The 20,794-nt window shown below is 34.8% G+C and overlaps 1 protein-coding gene across 1 annotated transcript in view; it reads left to right on the forward strand.

The window, feature by feature from the left end:
* Nucleotides 1-247: 247 nt before the first annotated feature.
* The window catches only part of mkln1 (muskelin 1, intracellular mediator containing kelch motifs), a 33,606-nt gene continuing 13,059 nt past the window's right edge, over nt 248-20,794 (forward strand). Inside the window, exons 1-15 of the mRNA XM_088645399.1 lie at nt 248-375; nt 2,968-3,037; nt 5,774-5,916; nt 6,119-6,207; nt 6,803-6,912; nt 8,150-8,342; nt 8,429-8,506; nt 10,121-10,186; nt 11,481-11,593; nt 15,691-15,903; nt 16,313-16,534; nt 16,689-16,818; nt 18,256-18,403; nt 18,822-18,936; nt 19,546-19,685. Of these exons, the coding sequence (XP_088501525.1) occupies nt 296-375; nt 2,968-3,037; nt 5,774-5,916; nt 6,119-6,207; nt 6,803-6,912; nt 8,150-8,342; nt 8,429-8,506; nt 10,121-10,186; nt 11,481-11,593; nt 15,691-15,903; nt 16,313-16,534; nt 16,689-16,818; nt 18,256-18,403; nt 18,822-18,936; nt 19,546-19,685 (1,910 nt within the window). The 5' untranslated portion in view covers nt 248-295. The remainder of the gene's footprint in view (nt 376-2,967; nt 3,038-5,773; nt 5,917-6,118; nt 6,208-6,802; nt 6,913-8,149; nt 8,343-8,428; nt 8,507-10,120; nt 10,187-11,480; nt 11,594-15,690; nt 15,904-16,312; nt 16,535-16,688; nt 16,819-18,255; nt 18,404-18,821; nt 18,937-19,545; nt 19,686-20,794) is intronic.

A 20,794-nucleotide genomic window follows, 5' to 3' on the forward strand; every position in this document is an offset into this window, starting at 1 on the left:
AATTCGGTTTACACTTGTAAACTACAAACGTGCCAAATCGCAATTTGATTCTATTCTCTAAGGATTCAACATATAAATATGTTCAAAATACTACTAATCCCCAGCACATTTTGACCAAATAAAGTTGAAAGATTAGTGAGTACAATTTACATACTGTACCACCTGCCGTGACCCTAGTTTGCCCCTAACCTTGGGTGCAGTGTCTCCTGTTAGATGTTATGTCATCAAACCCAAGTCCACTGTCACTTTAAGAGCTGTCGGCCTTCCTCTCCCATCTCTGCTGTTGTTCAACAAGATGGCGGCTAATCCAGAGAACAGAGTCCTCTGCTACAGTGTTTTTAAATGGAGCTCTTACTCCTCTACGTACCTACCAGAGTGAGTAATGCTTCACACACTTACCTATTTTTTTTTCTGTTTTATGTGCAGGTATGCGCATTTACGCGTATTTTTCGTTTAGTATTTCATAGTACTGGAATCCATGGCCTAACACACACCCCTCCTGCGGAATATCTTGGCCTCTCAAATGCGTTTTTTAAAAACAAAATGCAAAACGTAAACAAACATTCTTAGATAGGTGAATGCTCGTCAAATATATTTAAGTACGTTTTCAAACGGTTTGCTTTACTGTTTATGCAAAGGGAGATTCGGTGCATTTTGTTTTAAAAGAAAGGCGAAAATATAATTATCTAGTTTGCCGGGGAAATAATGCACAGAGGCCTTGTTTTAAACAACAGAGTTTCGAATTGGATTATTAAACTTGGAATTTGTGCTTGTCTTACGAAGATGTATTTAAATTGTTGAACCTGCCAGGAGATGACAGGCAGTTTGGAGGCGTTCAGATAGTGTTTTTCGTCAACTTGCCCGCTTGGTAATTTGATACGACCAAGTATCAACATTGTTATTTATGCTCAACACCAGGTCAACATACAAAAATTTAAAAGATAAAATATACTCATTCTTGTACGGTGCCTAGTATTTCTATATGTGCAAACACACAATACAGTGACTAATATGCCTTAAAAGGCTCAAAATCCATAGAAAAGTTCAATTGAAATCCAAACAAGACTTGGCTATATTAATTTTGTGATAAAGTATTTTTCTTTGTGATATTTGTCTGCATTTACAGCATTAAGTGACTGTGATATGAAGTCCTCAAAACCGTGTTGTGTTAGTTTTTTTTAAAAGGCTCACATTTTACTGTTATGTGGATCTCTGGAGTAAATTTGTAGCCTGCCTTAGGTGGTTATCAATGCACGGTACCACAGCTTTATTTTTTCTCATATTTTTAAAGTAACTCAGTAGTTGGTAGTAAGCTTATATGGTAATATAAGATAATTACAGTACTTTAAAAAGGGCACAGTAGCTTGGAGAGCTGGGCAAAGATTTAGGATACACAAACTGCACTTCTTTATTACATTTAAAGTGCTTGTCTAGATGTAAGTTGTATATTGGGGCTTTGAATAGATTGTGAACTTGGAATGTCTTGTAAATGCATCTTAAAGCACTAGGCTTGTGCATCTCACACTGTATTTTTAAAGAAGGAAACTGCAGAGTAAAACTAGCTGTTCTTAAGGTATAAAATTGCTGCTAGTGACATGGAAACAAAAATAACTTGCCTGTTGTAGTATATTGTCTGATTATTTCTTTCAATTTTGAGGGGAAATGGTAGCTATGTATTACAGTGTGAAAACCTTAGAAACTGGCTTCTTAATTTATTTTACAAATACATTTGCCTGATTTAAGTGAGTACTGCAATAAAGCCGTCCATTTTGTCTTTGCCAAGAACTGAGAGAATTTGTGTGCTGAACTAGTGTCAGCTGACTTGTATGGTCAGGTAAATATATTGTTTTATTAATCACTAGTTGGTTTCATAGATGTTTTTTAGTGCCTATCAACTTGTACCTGAAATGTGAACAGTGATTGCAGTTTGTCTGCATTTAATCAAATTAAAATTGTATATAAAGCATAAGCTTATCTATATATATGTACGTGTTAGTTCTATCCATGTCTATCCTAACTGAAGTGATTTTGAAAGGTGCATCTTTATTAGTTTCAGCTTTAAAGGTGTTGTAGATCCCCTTTAGGCAGCACAGGAGAGGTTTAGTCGAATTTGAGGGGAGTTGTTTTCCTTAACTTAGGCACAGTGTTTACTGTTGACGTCAGTGGACTGTAAGTCATTAACCTTTATTCATGTCTTTGTTAGCTATGTGTCTGAGAGTCAGTTTTGAAGTTCAATACCATGTTCTTTGAACTCGTCAAGAGTTTGATGCTTGTTTAAAACGTAGGCATCTAGGGCCGCTTGTAAACAACGTAGTCATTAATAGGTCAAAAATCAATTTCACCTGAGGAGGGAAAGCACACAATTTTTTGCCAAAATTCCTGTAGTGCTTCAGGAAAATACCACTCTTATTTGTATGCCTTGTGTGTGGTTTGTTTATGTATTTTTTCCTTTCCAAATACCTTGTGTCACCAGGTAGATCTAAACTACCAGTAATCCCATTATTAATAAATTATCCACATGAGACTTTATTTGTATATGTCTGGGTCTTACAGGGTATGATTTAATGGCTAATGATTTGACCATGTGCTTCAGTATTAGACGTTCTAGTGCAAACGTGTATAATTTATACAAAAAAGACATTTTGACAATCCTATAGTATGTTAAAAAGAGGGTGTACTTATTGTATCCCACACTCCCACAAATCAAAGAAAGCTTTGTTGCTGTTTTAAATATGTTTTTTATGACAGTTTTCATATTTTCTTGCAAATAATGACAGTTAATTGGTATTCCAGGTAGTGATGATGCTAAATAGTCATAGAAGGTGTTGTTAGTCAGAAGCCTATGATTTTGAAGGATGAATATACATTTGTCTACAACTGAATTTTCCACCAAATACATTTGCCTGGTTTTGTAGTGAATGCTGCAATAAAGTTAAGTACAGATGCTAAAATCTCACTTTTTTTTAGGAATATTTTGGTGGATAAACCTAACGACCAGTCTTCCAGGTGGTCCTCTGAGAGCAACTACCCCCCACAGGTACTGTAAGGCGATAATAGAATGGTCTTTCAGCCCATACTGTTCTATATGTAACTTTTTAATCTGTTTAATTTTTTTTTTATCAGAGTGTACCTGTCTCTCTATCTCCTTTCTTTGTTTTCTTGTGAAGTGCTTTGCTATGATGTCATTGAGGGTGTTGTAGGAAATAGATTACTGCTGTCTTTATGCTCTGCTGTATCAGTGTTGCACTGTGTAAGGCACTCAGTTATTTGAATGCTTTTGCATTTTTTAGACTTAGTTCAAGCTATTGAGAGAGGTTTTTGTTGCAAACATTTGATTGGTTATTACTTAAATAAGAAGTCAATAAATTCAGTAAATGTCTTTAAATCCCGAGAAGCTGCAATTACTGAGCTCTTTCGTGCTTTAGTATCTTACAGTGTCATAGTGCTGGCATCATCCCATGCCATTTCTCTTGTAGTTGAAGAGATAATTAAAGCCTGCTCTTTTCTCTTCACCACATTTCTTCCTCATTTCCCTGTCTGGTAAACCTCTGTTTAGTAATATTGGAAGCTTTAAAAAGGTTAAATTATGAGATTTCTAGTTTGGCTATTAAACTTCAGCAAGTTGTGTTTTGAAGACATGTCTTGTGGTTAAGGGCATAGGAAATCGAAAGTGGAAAATAGAGCCACTTACTGTTTAAATTAACACTCACTTTGTTCTTTTTTTTTACCATCTTTGCCAGTGTTAGTACGATTTTATTGAATATTGTTGTTTCTTATATGGCAAAAGTGCGTAATTTATTAAAATTTTAATCCTTTGGCCAATCAAGGCTGTGATGAGTAGGAATGAAGACCTTTTTGTACCATACACGGATGTCACAAATACCTAACAGAAGTTGGTATGAATGCTTATATCTAATGCATATACCTTGTGCATGTTTTTTTTTATGGTTGCATGCACTGTTATTTGCTTGTGTATATAAAGCTTCGATCAATGTTCAAAATTAAAATGAGCAAATTTGACATGTTTGAGATAATGGCACTACGCATAAAACTGAGCTTTGATAAACTCGGCAGCATCTGGTTGCTTGGCATTATGTGTCATGCAGGTCCTGAGCCATAAGCCCATTTAAATTACTTGGTTTTCTACCATGGCCATACAGTAGAAGACTTGTGGGGGAAAGTGGCTTTGCATATGGGAGAGCTCATTTTAATATGGAAGGTTCTGTGTGTCTCTGACCTGGAGTTGACTCATATTTCTTAATTGAATCAGATTTTTAATTTGTTTGCCCTAATACTGTACATGTAATTAAAAAAATCAAATAAAAGCTGTATTTGTTTCTGATCAAAATTACTAGACTAGTACATTTATGCAAGGGTCATCATAGTCATATTGATTCATGTGAAAATCCATTATCCTTTTCAGAAGACAAAGCACCAGACTAATACATGTTTTTTTTTTACATTTTACTGCAGACTTCTCCTAAATCCCCATTCCCTTGCTGTTATGTCTCACATTTTGTGTGCATTCTGTTCCTTTAAAAGCATATACTTGTTCTTGTTTCCTTGAGCAAATTGATTTTCATTATGCTTATCTTTCTCCTTTTAAATCCTCCCCCTAAACATTTCAATGTTTTTAAGGGTTGACAAATTGTTTCAGACCCCTGAATGGTACAGTAAAATTTAAGGTCATTGTCATGTTGAAATCAAAAATATATTTTCCCATAAACTGGTTAAGTAATAAAATACAGGAATAGAATTACATTGTCTAATATACTTTTTTGCAGTGTCCTGTTTGCATTGGCAGAATAAGCCTAAATGTTATGTCTATTTTTATCTCATGACTGCCCAGTGAGCTTCTGCATCTAAAAGGGTGAAAAGATGATTTTTGCATAAATCTAATCATTTGAAAACATTTTCTATTGTGAAAGAATTTCAGGAAAGTTCAGTGGTTTACTAATGGATCGCAAACATCTTTCAGCTGGCACATAACTTAACTATGACAATAATTTGGACTTCATAAACATCTTAAATAGAAAGCTTAATTATTATAATCCAAGGTAAATGATTTGCTTACCAGTACTCCACTTGATTCTAATTTGAGTTTATCTTTCCATGTAAAAGGAGTTACAGCCTAAAATCTGCCTAGAATGAGTGCTATAAGTTTCATATTTCATTGTGGATTCATATAGGTTTCCTAATTTCAATGATTACATTCACATCTTTATACATAAAAAATCTTGCAAGATTCAAAGTCCAGTATTACCCCATTTTGTTTGGAATTACATATGCTGCTCTGTAAAAACAAATCATAACATTCCAGAAATCGTTACAGAATATTGTTTTGAGGATGGGCCATTCTTAGTTCTAGGTTTATTCAGTTCTCTTCACTTTTCATTTGTTTTACTCTGCCTTATCTTGACTGGCAGGGTTTATCTTGCTGTGACAGCTGAAGTTATTCTGCCTTTGTCTGAAATCAATTAAATAAATTGCACTTTTAATTGATCTAGTTTAAATTATTTGTTACCTTATATACAAAATAAGATTCCCCTTCCCTGAAATTTTCTGAATCACCCGATTATTTAATCAATGCAATTGAATGTCCATTATGTCCACTGGGATCCACTGCAGTAACAGCCAGCACTGGATTTTTTCAGCTATAACTCCTTCCAGTGTTTGTGTACAAGGAAAGTTTGGAAGACAAACAGTTTGTAGGAACACTGAGAGGTTGGTTATACTGCTTTTAAGACTAAGTTTTGCTTTTTTTTTGTTTTAGTACTTGATTTTAAAATTGGAAAGGCCGGCTATAGTTCAAAGCATCACCTTTGGGAAGTATGAAAAAACTCATGTCTGCAACCTGAAAAAATTTAAGGTTTTTGGAGGAATGAGTGAGGAAAACATGACTGAACTTCTTTCCAGGCAAGTAAAAAAGCAAATCTCTAACTGATAAATTATTCACATTTTGCTAATGTCTAAGCTGACTATTAATGAAGATTTTTTAACTCTTGGTTTAATATTAATTTAGTTGTAGCCAGATAAAACTGAAAATGCTGTACATTAAAGATCGCTTTTACACATTACCTGCTCTTCCCTTGAACTACAATGTTTATATTTTTTACAGTGGCCTTAAGAATGACTATAACAAAGAAACCTTTACATTGAAACACAGAATTGATGAGCAGATGTTCCCATGCCGATTCATCAAAATAGGTAAGGCTATGATGGCAAGGTATCGTTGAATGAAGATTGCCTTCTTGATATATTTAATAAGCATAATTCATTACAAATAAATGTGTATAGCAGAATAGCTACTTTTGGGGTTGCTCATATCTGTTAAATTAAGATCAGCTCAATAATAGTGGAATTGTAAGATATCATAGGATGTGGATGATTTATGGTTTTGGATCACACAAGTGAAGTATTTTAAAGCTGCTTATTTTTGTTTTCAATTACTTTCTGTGGTCTCTTATTCCAGGCTGTTTTTTTTCTGTAATTTCTGTACTTAAAAAACAGTAATTGTAAAAGACTTATTTTTTAAAGTCAGTATAGTGTCCAGTACTATGAGGAACACAATGGATAACTGTTAGCCATGAAAATAATCTAGCTATGAAAGTAATGTGGTTCTAATTTGAATTTTAATGGAGAGTAGTTTTAATTGTACAGTTAATTTAGTATACACGTTGAAAAATCTGAGGATGGTGGCAATTGTGTAGTGCTCCACTTCCGTTTATTTTTTAGTTGCATAATTTGAAGGTCTGTATACGCAGTGTGTATTTCAGTTGTGTTAATGGTATTTTTTCTACAGTACCACTGATGTCTTGGGGCCCCAGTTTCAACTTTAGCATCTGGTACATAGAGCTCCATGGGATTGATGAACCTGATGTGGTACAACCGTGCCTTAACTGGTACAGTAAGGTAGGCCTGCGTTTCTTTGCAGTTGTCTTTAGGGTGAAAAATAAAACTCCAGTCAGAATTTTTATTAACTTTTGTACAGTGTAAGAAATTTCCGAATGCTTCAAGAACTCCAAAACCATGTGGTCTTTAATGCACAAAATTGAGGGAATAGTCAAATACTTAAATATGTGGAGCGAGGTGAATAGACATGTCAAAATATATTTTGTAAAATATAAAATCAATGTATTATTTTGTATGTATTGTATTTTGAGATTAGTTTACTTTGTCCTGATTCATACCTAGATTGCTAGTGTCTACTTAGGCTGAGCCCATCTACCCTTCCTCCTGAGCTCCTATGAGCTTTCATCTTTTGACTCACTGCAAGTTTTCCAAGGCATTAGGGAAGTCGTCTCTAATTGGAGACATGACAATCCCAGGAGGTCTCGGGTGTCACTGTTTCGCTGGAAGCCAAGAGAGCCGTGGTGTGACTAATCCCCACCCTAATCCTGGCCTAATTCTAGCCAGGGGCAGCTAGCAACATGACCCATACTTGAGCTCACAATATCTTAATAGAGCCTAACTGTCTTTCAGAGCATATCAGGTTGAACCACTCACAATCTCCAATCTGCTCTTTTTTTCAAGAAATGGGACTAGGCTAATTTGTCTTATATACCCATTAATGTTTCAACCACCACCTGTTAAGCCTGACTGAGCTGTCTGGCAATGGCAATTGTATCTGCTCAGTGAGTATGAAGCACATACTGTAGACTCTTGCACATAGCTGTTTGTTTTTTTTATACACCTTGCAAGCTCCACATTGCTTTCTTAGCATTGACTGGAGTAATGGCGTGTACGTCACCTATAACACTTTGAGCCAACAATCCCACTGGTGACTCCCTACTGATGGAAGCACTCAGCCGATTGTGTACCACTGCTTGGAGAATCTTGGTCACAGGCGGCTAGTAACATGACCCAGGCACTCCTGACCTAAATTAGCACCTAGATGAGCCACATGGGAGTCTCACTGTTGCTTTTTAGTTTTATATACTGTATTTTAGGGAGAACATTCAGTTTAGGAAAAAGAAAATTTAAAGGTAAAAGGAGCGAAGCAGTGTAAAATGAATATGGGGGGCATTTCTGTTCAGCCTTAGTTTGTTGCTTATTGAGGCTTAATTTTATATTTGTCTATATCGTTATTGACACATGAAACCTCAAGATACCTCAGGCTTATTAATGGGCTTCCCTTGTGTTCCAGTAGTACCGTGAACAGGAAGCCATTCGTCTGTGTCTGAAGCACTTTCGGCAGCACAATTACACAGAGGCATTCGAGTCGTTGCAGAAAAAGACAAAGATTGCACTGGAACATCCCATGCTCACAGATTTGCACGACAAACTGGTGCTGAAGGGAGACTTTGATGCCTGTGAAGAGCTAATAGACAAAGCTGTGCATGGTAATTGAATTCTGCTTTGTATTGTTTGTTTGATTCTTGTATTTTTCTGTGTAGCTGAGGCTGATTTGCTTTCTTTTTTTTTGCAGATGGATTGTTTAATCAGTATATCAGCCAGCAGGAATACAAGCCAAGATGGAGTCAGATTATTCCAAAAAGCAACAAAGGTACAAAAAATAAAAATGCATATAACATGTGAAACATAATACTGTATTTAGCAACATCTGTACATTTGTAAAAATGCTAAGCTATTCTGAGTATTTTTCTCAACGTTGTGGTTATTTTAATAGTCATTCAGTTATTTTCTTAGAAAAGATGTCAATGGAAGATAAATTAATAAATCATAAAAATTAGGTGTTAGTTAAGATATCTGGGCTTCTTCTAGCCAGAAATTCTCCTTAGCCACTCTGCACTTCTGGATAGTTGTAATAGCCTTGTTTCAGCCATGCAGGTTTCAGACATGTACGGTGTTTTTAAAAAATATCCAGTCTCACACTAAGGATCTGTACCTACAAGTATTACATCATCCTTTATGTACCGTTTTGATCACTCTGTACCATACCTACTTTTTGACTTGATAAACTAATTCTGCTTATAGTAGTTCAGGTGGGTAGCTGCATCAGCATGCGTAGGGTGCAAAGGAACAAGTAATAGGTTTATTCCATGCTCACACCTGAAAAAGGCTCCACAGCTGAAATGTTGATTTCTTTCTTCTCTTTTCAGCAAGGAATAAACCTATTGCTTGTTCCTTAATTCTGCTCATTTAAATTCTGACATCCTATTTCAACTCTGTGCATACGTGCTGTAAGGTTCTTTCATTATTGCTAATAATAGTTTGCTTCAGAGGACATGATGGTTACACTAAATTTACTTTTTGGTTTCAAAATGCATACAAATACGTCTCTCTTAAATAAACACTGAGTGTACATCTGGAGAGTGCTTGATAATGGTGTTCTGATACTTTTAAGGATTACTCTTTGCAGAAGTACTTCATTACAAAGCAGTATTCTCAAAATGGCATTGAAAACATGCTTCTAAAATATTTTTTTTCAAGTCTGTACTTGAAAATGTTAAACCCCTGCCATTCTTATTATGGAGATCTTACAGCTAGTGAAAATTGGATAAAATTTATTTTTGTACTGTACAGACTCCAACCTGCACCAGACATTCATTTACATCTGAGCTGAAAAGTTTTGATTTCTGTGCAGTTAAAGTCCAACGATAAAATAATTCTGTTCTGTGTTTCCAGATTGTGTTTCAGCTTGAATAGTTAAGCAACTGGATTCCTTATACCTAACTTTCTCTTCTGAAATACAGCCTGTTTTAATTAAAGGTGAAACAGTCTTTGAATTAATTTTGTACTTAAGAGGATAACCGTAACAAAAAAGTTCACAAGGACTTTTTAACCAACTAATGCACATGCATATAAAATGGATTACAGTAATCATGCTGTGAATTGCTTTTGTTTTTTGGTTGCTATCCATTCAAATTTGACAGGTATACAATACATGTGACCACTATCCACCGTTGCACTTATTGTAATATATTTAATTTTTAAAATGCCACTCTTGAGTGGTGAAAAATCATATATCAGCTTTTCTCTAAGTTATCTATCAGGTGTGGTGAATGGGTAATACTAGTCCAGCATAGTACATTTCATTGAAATATTTGATGACTCTGAACTGGGTTTGCGTTTAATAGATAAGACTTTATTGATCCCATAGGAAAATTGAAGAAATAATGAAAAGGGGGATTTCAAGTCCTTTATTCTCTTTTTCAAGGTGATGGTGATGATAACCGGCCCGGAATGAGGGGAGGACACCAGATGGTGATTGATGTTCAGACTGGTAAGAATATGGCTGAAATGCTTAAGCTTGAGCAGTTTCTAATTTCATTCCTAAAAGATGCTGGTACTGAGAGGGAGGTGCCAGAAGTACTGTTGCTATGTTGTTGGATGCATGCTTTTGAGAATATTGAAAAAGAATGCCTTGGTACATGTTGGTACTTTTGTCAGACTATCTTAATTTGGAAGTAGTTCAGGTGGGTAGCTGCGTCAACATGTGTAGGCTGCAAAGGAACCAATAATGGGTTTATTCGATGCTGAAAAGAGAAGAAAGAAAACAACGTTTCGACTTCTTCAGGTGTGTCAGCTGAAGAAGGCTCCACGGTCGAAACGTTGTGTTTTCTTATTTCTCTTTTCAGCATGGAATAAACCTATTACTTGTCTTAATTTAGTCTTTTTGGAAAATGCATGTAAAAAGCAGATTTTCAACTTGTGCTGAAAGGTTAATTTGAACATTTCAAAATTTTTCCATCTGGCTTAGTGTTGAGCAGAGACTGAAAATAAATTGCTACATGTTAGCATTGTCCTTTTGGCTTTTCCCCATCAGGATGTTCAGATGAATCCAAATCTGGTATTGTGTAGCTCCATCAATAAGACTCTTGTTGTTGTGTGGGTTTTGTGAGCAGTGAGAAATTATACATCAGAGAGCCCAAGTCTTGAGCTGGAACACTACAAGCTCTTTGTCCAGTAGGAAGGTTAATTAGAGTTAATGAACTCAAATAACCTCTTTCAAAACAACAGACTGTTAACCTATGTCCTGTTTTCTAATATGATGGTAAGCCTTTCAGGCCATATTTAATGAAAGCCTTTTTGAAACCTTCCTTTTATAACCTTCTAATGTTATGTTGTGTTGACTTAAGCACTATAAAGAAATGCCTGATACAAGGTGGTTATGTTTTTATGTATTAACCCCCCACTGCTACAAAACATTTTAATTATACTTGTTTAAAATGATAGCATTGTCAATGACACAAATCTGTATGTATAGTAAATGTTACATTACTGTTGTTTACATGGGTTCAAAGGGACCTTGATCATGGTTATAGGACTTCAGTTGCTTTTACAAAAGTCCCTTGAAATTAACCTGACATTGTGTTGACAATATTAAATTTGAATATGTTTTTTTCATGTTCCACATTTTTTCTCAGTGTAAAAAATGTCAGGCTTCAAATATCTTTTTTTTTCCCAATTAAGACCCTCTTACATCCATGGCAACAAACTGTTTTAATCTGGATTTTTAAAGTAAGGAATTCATACAAGCATTTGTCCACGCCCTAAGTAAGTATCTTTTATTTTAGAAACCGTATACTTGTTTGGTGGTTGGGACGGCACCCAGGATTTGGCAGATTTTTGGGCATACAGCGTTCAAGAAAATCAGTGGATTTGCATATCAAGAGATACAGAAAAAGAGGTTTGTTCAGCTGTTTGCTGTGTAGAAATTTGTTTTTGAAGGTTTGTTTTTCTGTTAACATGAGTAGTATTATAAGAGATGTTTTTCAACAGAGCTCCTGAAAATTAAGTCAGGTTGTAAAGAAGGAGATGGCTGCCTGTTTCAGTTTGGAGACCTTCTTTTCCCATAAATCGAAGCTGAGCTATGGAGGAAAAATGTATTTTGGTTTAGTCCTAGTGAATAAATTAATTGCAGGGTGTAATAGTGAAAATGTATATGGGTACTTCATTGCTTACAGAAGTATATTTTGCATAAGGACTGCTAAAACACTTTTCCTCAACTTGGTGATTTTCTTGCTCTATTATTCAACAAAAAGAATGAATATGCTTCTTTAAGCATGATACAGCTAGCATTATAATTATAAGAGCTTTTTGTGAAAGAGGAAGTGCAGAGGCGTCCAAGCTAATTGGCCAGAAACACAATAGCCTCATCTTTATCAGTGCATTATTCCGGTCACTGTTTTTCAGAATGACTGTGACTCACTGTTCTCACTCACTGTGAAACTTGTTCTTTCATATTGTGTATGAATCCATTTGACTATTCTCCATATAGTTGTAGTGCCTAGTGATTCCAAATCCACATATGGAGAGAGACGTTTTGGTGATTTCAAATTAATTTAAAAAAAGTATCTATTTTAACTTTTCAAGATGACTTAATTCTTTTGATCTATTTGTAGCTGAATTTACAGATCAAAGTTATGATAGCCCTTTTAAGATTGTTTATACATTTGAATGAAGCAATGTTCAAATTATATTTTAGACTAAACCTGCCTCATTGAATAGACCAGATATTGTATGGTGTCTTATTAAAGCATTCATCCTGCCAGTGAAATTTCCCCATTTTAATGCCATAGGAGATTGCAGTAATGATGCAGTTAAATAATATTTTGTATGTAGAAGCTACCCCCAAAGGATGAATCTTAAAATCACGTTGTATGTAAATATTAGGCTTTTGAAAACCATTAGAAGATACTCAGTTGTATTGGTACATGAATGAATAAGTATTCATTCCTTTTTTTTGTTCAGTGAAAGATTACTTTGATAGGTTTCATAATTAGTGTAATGTTCACTTAAAGTGGTTTAACATGACTTCTGAGTATCTGTCTCTAGGTTCCCCCAGTTAGATATGATTTTCAAGCCATATCTGGCAAAGTTTCGAAGATGGGAACAAGGTGATAGGAGGAGGTTATAAGAAAATTTCTAAGTTGCTAATCATCATTAAGTGTAATGTGTGTCATTACACCTTGATAATTCCCCAGTCAGGCCATTCTTCCAAACCAAACATCTAGAGAAGCAGCAAAGTGCCGTTTTAACCTGCTGTATTCATAACTTAACATAAGCATCACCCAAAAATTTGGACTGTGGCAATTGAAAAAAGAACTTTACAAAGCACAGGTTACTTTTCTGAATGGAAATGGTACAAATGAAAAAAGTTTTCTTGGTTTTAAATAAAGAAAAATGATGAAGAGTTTAAAAGACAAAATGCAGATAAAACAGTAAACCTCCTCATATCCAGAAGAAACATTGTGGAAGGGGTTCCTGATACATGGATTTTTCGGATAGTTTTGAGTAAAGCAAACTCATACGCCTAGCCTAAAGCAAAATGCTTAGGACAACACCACAATGATCAAACCCATTCCTCCTCCCGAAACACATTATCCCGGCACGGGACGCTCTGAATTCTTGAATCGTAATGTTAAGCCGTGTAGCTGCCTCAAAGGATTTAAACCTTATCACAAACCGTTGTGACCATGAGTCCACTCCAATCTGCCTTCTATCCTGACGATTCCAATGCTGTTCAACACATAGGAGCACCTCCTTCTTGATGGCAAAAGTTTGCTGTGATATCTTTATTTGGATAACTTCAAAATTAATATAAAAGTTCAATTGCATCAACATGACAGAACCAAACTAACTGTGTTCAGCACTCTGGTGGTAAACAACCTGGTCAACTTTTGAATTTGTTTTTACTTGTAGTCAAATATAAGCCTCAGGCCAATTGTACCACCCTGAATTTGGAATAATGTGTGGCTTGTATTTAAGGTAGTTAAAGATGTCACTATGAAGCTAACAGTATGTTTGACAGTGACTGAAAGATTTGCAGAATTTGTACTTCAGCAAGACCATCATTGATTTGCCCAGTTAAAATTGTGGCATGGAAAATTAATGGCAAGGTCTAACGATGGGTTTGCAGTTATCAATAATCCCCAACAATCTTGTCCGAACTGGAGTAATTTTGTCCGGAAGAATGGGCAACAATTATACTGTCCAACTTTTCAAAGCTGGTGATGACATATTCAAAAAGACTTGCAGCAGTAATTACTGCCAAATGTGTAGCCACCAAGTAATGATTTAGGTAGATGCATACCTACGCAGTCAGTAAATTTGTACGCTGTCTTTGCAGTGTTTTCTGACAATTTGCTTCCATTACATATAAGAATATTCAGTTTGATCAGTTCTATATAGAAAATATGGGGAAAAAACTACAATTTATTGAAATGATATTAGTAGTCTGATTTCTGTATTTAATATTTCAGTTTTGTATGCCAGCTTACTATAAAGCTAAGATTGCATATTATAAATTATTTCTTATCTAGCAGTCCACCAAGGTAATATAAAAATGAAAAAAAAAATCTATTCCATCTATCATAAAGTACAGATCCAGTAAAGTACAATTTTAATAAGAGCTGGTTTGTGTTAAATTACAACCTGAGCCTTCTTTAAGTATGTATTGGATAATTATACATGGTAAATTTTAATAAGTAGCTTTAGTTGTATAAAGATAGCACTGCTTTTTTAATGGTTTATTTGGTTTGATATATCACAATCTGCATATCAGAGCCTTCCTAAACCTACAACTGAATGCTTTGTAAATATATTTTTTAAATTGTCCATCCATTATTTTGTAGTATTGGAGTGTGTCATTTAAATTATTCTATTGCAAAATCTTTTTATTCCTTTTGTCCAATGTTTTATTAGTATCTTCAAAGTTCTGCAGGGTTTTAATGTGATCATAAGCTAGGAATCCTTAAACCCATTGGAGCATATTAACGGTATGGATGTCATAGCTTGTTGAGCAGTTCAAGTTCCCATTTTATCTCTGTTGATGTGACAAAAACAGAAGAACTTCAGTTCATGATTGATGCAAACAGATGGCATCAGACCTATTTGCAAGTCTTAAATCCACTCATTAAAAACTCTGGTTTGTTTTGATCAAAGAAAGAGTGGCTGTTATCGCCACCTTCTGTATAGATGAAGCATATCTGTGTTTTGCAATTGCATGAAATAAAAGAAAAGTAATTTATTTTCTTTTGGACAGTGGGGAAAAAATAAGTATTCTTTGAATGTATTTTTCCCCTTAACACTTTTGAAATTTCCACAGTACGGCTCATGGCAAAAAATAACTTGCTACACAAATGGAACGCGGAATGATTATTCTTTGCAAGCAGTTTAGCTGGTCTTGCAAAAAGTTTTGAGTTCTAGAGACAAAAAGCTTATTAATTCTGCATTATCTTCTGGTTACTATCATTTCTTTTCAACTAATATCCCAATCTGTCATCAGACCTGTCCAAAAAAGCTTTTTGCACTGAATAATTTAGAATTCTGATATTCACTTAATCTCCATTTCCTGAAAACTAATTGAATAGAATTTGGGATAGTTTGGATTTCATCTAAATGCATATTTATTATTTGATTGCCAAACTGTGTGGTATAGTCATTTATTTATTTTTGAGAATTTAATTTAAAACTTGAATTTTTATTTTATTTAATGTTTATTGATACTGTTTTTATTGACAAGTCATTGCAATTGAATGTTTGCAAGTTTTTTGAAAACACTTTTGCCTTGTGTGATTTTTGTGGGGATTACTTAAGCTACAAAGATCTGCTACTAAAAATTTCCCATAGAAGTGTAGTTTTAGATACTTGACAACTTATATGGAATTTAATGTCTTGGAGACAGGAACTTTTTCGTAAGATGATGTTGAGTGTTTTTTCCTGTTATAAGTACTGTGACTACTGGGAATCTAATGAAGAAATATGTACTTTTTGTGTCTGCAGAATGGTCCCAGTGCTAGATCATGTCATAAGATGTGTATTGACTCCCAGAGGAGACAGATTTACACATTAGGACGTTATTTAGACTCCTCTGTGAGGAATAGCAAGTCTCTAAAAAGTGATTTCTATCGCTACGATATTGACACTAACACATGGATGTTGCTCAGTGAAGACACATCGGCTGATGGCGGACCCAAGCTTGTTTTTGATCATCAGGTAAACCTTTAGACTTTATATTGTGGAATAAAATCTATTCAAAGTTCAAATTGTATGATTTGACACAGATGTACAGTAATGTTGTAGTAACATTGTTCAGTTTTTTTTAGAACTATGCATCTACTGAATTTTTCCTCTTGGCAGAATTATTAATGCATATTGTGCTGTTTTTATTAGTATATGAATAATACAGAACTCATGGAAATTATTTGCAGTTGCATCATAACAAAAGTGGAAGAAATGCATGTGTATTATGTTGCCTGAGGTTCTGTTCACAACATAACTTTCAGACAATTAATTCATAGCTTATATTGAGATACCATTACTAAGGAAAATGGTCTGTTTTGTAATTCAGCAGATTGATTGCTAAGAAATGTTTTCACTGTTTTTTCTTTTGTTCCAACTTTAGATGTGTATGGACTCTGAAAAACACATGATTTACACATTTGGTGGAAGAATCTTAACTTGTAATGGGAATGTGGATGACAGTCGGACCTCAGATCCACAGTTCAGTGGTCTTTATGCCTATCATTGCCATTCTAACACTTGGAAACTTCTCCGTGAAGATTCTTGTAATGCTGGGCCTGAAGATGTCCAGTCAAGGATAGGACACTGTATGCTTTTTCACACTGTGAGTCTCCTTTTCTTTATTAGAAGAAATAAAGGAAGCCTGTTGAAATTCCTTTAAATGTTTGTTACAGAGCTAGATCCGCTACTTCTGGTATGCTACTGTGCATTTTCTGATGTTTCAGTTAATATTGTGATTTTATTTTGTTGCTTTTTAGAAAAACCGATGCCTTTATGTTTTCGGAGGTCAAAGATCCAAAACGTATCTGAATGATTTCTTTAGTTACGATGTGGACAATGACCATGTTGAAATTATATCAGATGGCACAAAGAAGGACTCTGGTATGGGTAAGTTAAAATGTTCACGATAACAGAAGAACTTTAATAAAACTATACTGTTTTTAATTATAACACATTCTTTGGTTTTAAATTAAATTCATTCCATGTTACATTGTGTTTTGTATACAGGTTTTTTGTTTTTATATTAATAGTCTTGAGGCTTATGGTTGTGTTGTGAACCAAGAATAACAAATTATGGTTGTACCTTAAGATCAGGTTTTACAAAGATTAACTATACTTTTAGACATGTTCAGTAACATGATGTAGACTGATCTTCAAATAAGAGCTGTTTTTTTGTATCCCTTTTCCTGAATTGACTTTAAATCCTTGATAATTTTTATTGCAGTTATATTTCAGTATTCTGTAATTATCCTGCTTTATGCTGACAGTTTGAGTACCTTAGTGTTTTATGATGACGGGATAATATTTTCCTCTTTTAATTATAGTGTTTATGGCTGACTGATTTTATAGCTTCTAACACTTTAAGTAAAGCAAAAACCAACAAGAGAAGATAGGGAATACATTACTAGTAATCTTGAAGCATGACTTTTAACCTTTTAAGTCCTGATTTGCATATTGTGTAACGTAAGCAATGCTTGGAGCAAGTTTGAGTAAGATTCTTTTGATTTGTAAATTTATGGTTATATAATTTTTTCTCTTGACCATTTTCTGATGGTAAACCACACATCCTTTATTGACGCTATGCAATTCATTCAGATAAGGTGCTGAAATTGGTGTTTAATTTCAGAAAAATTGAATAAAAACACTTAGGCTTTTAACTTTTGTAACAAGGCTTTTCAAAGTATTAGATTTTTTTTTACTTTTGTGAAACAGCTGACGATGGTATTCTCTTCTGGTAAACTGCCAATGCATTGTCCACATAAATAAGTTGAGTCATCTGAATTACTTGGCGAAATTAAGTAATTGTAAAAATTGTTTAGCTTGGTAATCCTGCTTTCTAATGAGTTTTGAGGAACAGAATGTTTCTGGCAGTAAAGTAGTGAAAAGTCTGAGTCAAACACAAGTTCCAGGATTCTCATAATCATTTGCAAATAGTTTATCACTACATTGTTCTAGATCGCATAATCTCCCTTATTCCCTTTAATGTACCTTATTGACAGCTATATTATTGAAATGATTTAGATTTGTGCAAGTATTGCATGTAATAAAAATATTGCCTTCAATTTTGAAGGTTTTATATAGTTTTCCAATATATTCATACTGTGAGGGATAACATTACACACCTTTTGTTTTGTATTAACAAATTCCAGTCTGCTTTTTTTGTAAATTAAAGTTAATTTTAAAAGTACTTAAAGCATTTTTCAAGGGTTGCGGATTTCAAAATTGGTTGGCTTGATAAAAAGGATTCATGGGGGGGAAAAAATAGAAACTATAGGATGTGCAGTATCTGCTGAGTCAATTTAAATCTTTGCACTCTCTCTCCAGTCCCAATGACAGGCTTTACTCAAAGGGCCACCATTGACCCCGAATTGAATGAAATCCATGTGTTGTCTGGGCTCAGTAAGGATAAAGACAAACGGGAGGAAAATGTGAGGAATTCATTCTGGATATATGATATTGCTCGGAATAGCTGGTAAGAAATGTATATAAAAGGGGGATTTCTGCCATTGCTGTAGGGTCCTGTGCCTTTTGCACAGCCTGGTCACTGTTGTACATGGTGTTTGGGTACCAGTAGGTGGAGCTATTGTAAGTGGGGGGCACTGAGCTATAGGAGGGATAGGAATCTGAAAAGCGCTGTCCTGGAAAATCCGCTTTGTTTGGCATCTGCTTTATTACCTGGCCTAAGTACAGTTGCCCCTTATTTCATTTGTTATAATTGCAGTTTCGATTTTAGAAATCCTAGTGGTTATGGGAATCACTTAATTCATAAATGCTTTACATTTTCAGTATTCTGGAGACTGTTTTAGGTGTATGTTGGATCTTATTCCTTTTGAGCCATAGCTGACTTGAGTCAGGCTTCATTTTGTCCATGTCTGTTGTACTTGAATCAGGTCTTGTGTGTATAAGAATGACCAGTCTGTGAAGGAGAATCCTAGTAAGACACTGCAAGAGGAGGAGCCCTGCCCACGTTTTGCTCACCAACTGGTGTATGACGAGCTGCATAAGGTCAGTGCAAGAATGATTCTCACTGTTAAACTTTGTCCAAGATGCTACAGAATAATCTGGTTATAAATTTTACTCAGTGGGTTGATGTAAGATGTTGATCTTTCTATTTTTAAAATAGTTTCTTCAGTTACATGAAAATGTTCAGAGTTTCAAATGAAGGAGTATAGAAAGCTAAATGGTGTGGGGCACAATTTCAGACTTGGAGCCATTGCGTGCGAATACTTTATTGATCACTTAAAAATTGATTCCATCAATATCTTTAGATTTGAGAAAAAGGTTTAGTTATGTTCTCAGGTAGTAGGCAAAAGACCTTACAGCCCTTAGGCAGGAGAGGCCTTTTCCTTTGCAGGAGAGACAACACTTTCATGAGTAATGTGACAGTGCTGGCCAATACACTTCTATTTGTAATGTGAAGCTGACCTCTTTCCTGATTGTTTCATATAAATGGTTGTTCTGAGCAGCTTTAGATTTTAGTGGTTTTGATTTCTCGACAGAAAATTAAAAATGTCTCAGGCTTTTAATGTTTATCTTTACTGTGTTCTTTTCAGATTTTAAAGTCTAGATGGCTTTTGGTACCATTTGACAATTTCTTTCTGGGTCACTATGTAGGTCCACTATTTGTTTGGTGGTAACCCTGGCAAATCCTGCTCTCCAAAAATGAGGCTTGATGACTTTTGGTCGTTGAAGCTCTGCCGTCCTTCCAAGGAATACCTCCTCAGACACTGCAAATACCTCATTAGGAAATACAGGTTGGAGACTTCTTAGATTTCCTATATCATATACAATTTCTTTTTTGTTTTAAAGTATTATCAAATGTGTAAGGTTTGTCATGTATAAATACTTATTTGTGATTTTAATTGTCCTCAGCGTTTAAGTAATGAAAGTTGTTTTTCTAGTTTAAATAAGACTTTTGTGTTTGACCAGGCTGTATTTATTGCTTGGTTCCTTTTTTTTCCTAAATGATAGACTGGCTGATACTTAAACTTAAAAATCCCGTGTGGTTATTCAGACATTGCTGGTGGACTTATGAGTAATACAGTGGTCTTCGCCCTATCCCATTGCATGTGTCTTAAATGGGGAGGCTATAAAGAAGGGGGGGCTGATAAAGACTGCTTGTTTGCTACATTGTGTTATTAGAATTCTTGTGGAGTTACGTTAACACAATTGGTGGTGAAAGCTTACAAAGGGCTGGCTACAAGCTGAAATTATCTCCCATGTCTTGGTTAAAAAAAAAGTGCTTTTAATAATGTGCGCGTGTATTAAGTTATTCCTAGTGAATGTCTAGCATTAAGCAGTAGAAAGTCCGGTTCTGAGAAATTTCACGCAAGCCCAATTGTCTTTCTTTTCACTTTTGTCTTGGCTGCTGTTTATTGACATCTAGTGGCCATATCTTACAATTGCAAGCTTCATTGGTGAATTAGTCCAGTCTTAAAGTGGTTAGTAATATATTTTTTAGCTATATCAATTTTTAAAAACAAACCCAACTAGTTTTCTTAGTTCATATTTTTGTTGTGAAATTACTCATACTAGAAAGTACTAGTACTTTAGTATCTTCTACAATGTGTCTTGGGAAAATGATCTCACTGAACAATTCGTTTTTGCATCTTTGGTCTCTTAAACTGTAAGTAGAAATGCAGTAAACCCTCGGTTTCACTGGCGAATGGGGGAATGGGTGTTTGTTATTGCCAAATGTCTATTAAATCATTAATTATGTTTTTTCAGCCCACAAATACTGTTATAAGAATGATGTATACAGAATATACTGTCTGTATGAATTCTGATTTTTTTGGCTAATTTTTAACAAGTGCAATCAACACAGTCAATGAAATTTGTTACTGTGCCTTGTTTATCATAAATA

The sequence above is a fragment of the Lepisosteus platostomus genome, chromosome 9 (assembly GCF_059453375.1).
Source record: "Lepisosteus platostomus isolate fLepPlt1 chromosome 9, fLepPlt1.hap1, whole genome shotgun sequence".
Classification (NCBI taxonomy): Eukaryota; Metazoa; Chordata; class Actinopteri; order Semionotiformes; family Lepisosteidae; genus Lepisosteus; species Lepisosteus platostomus.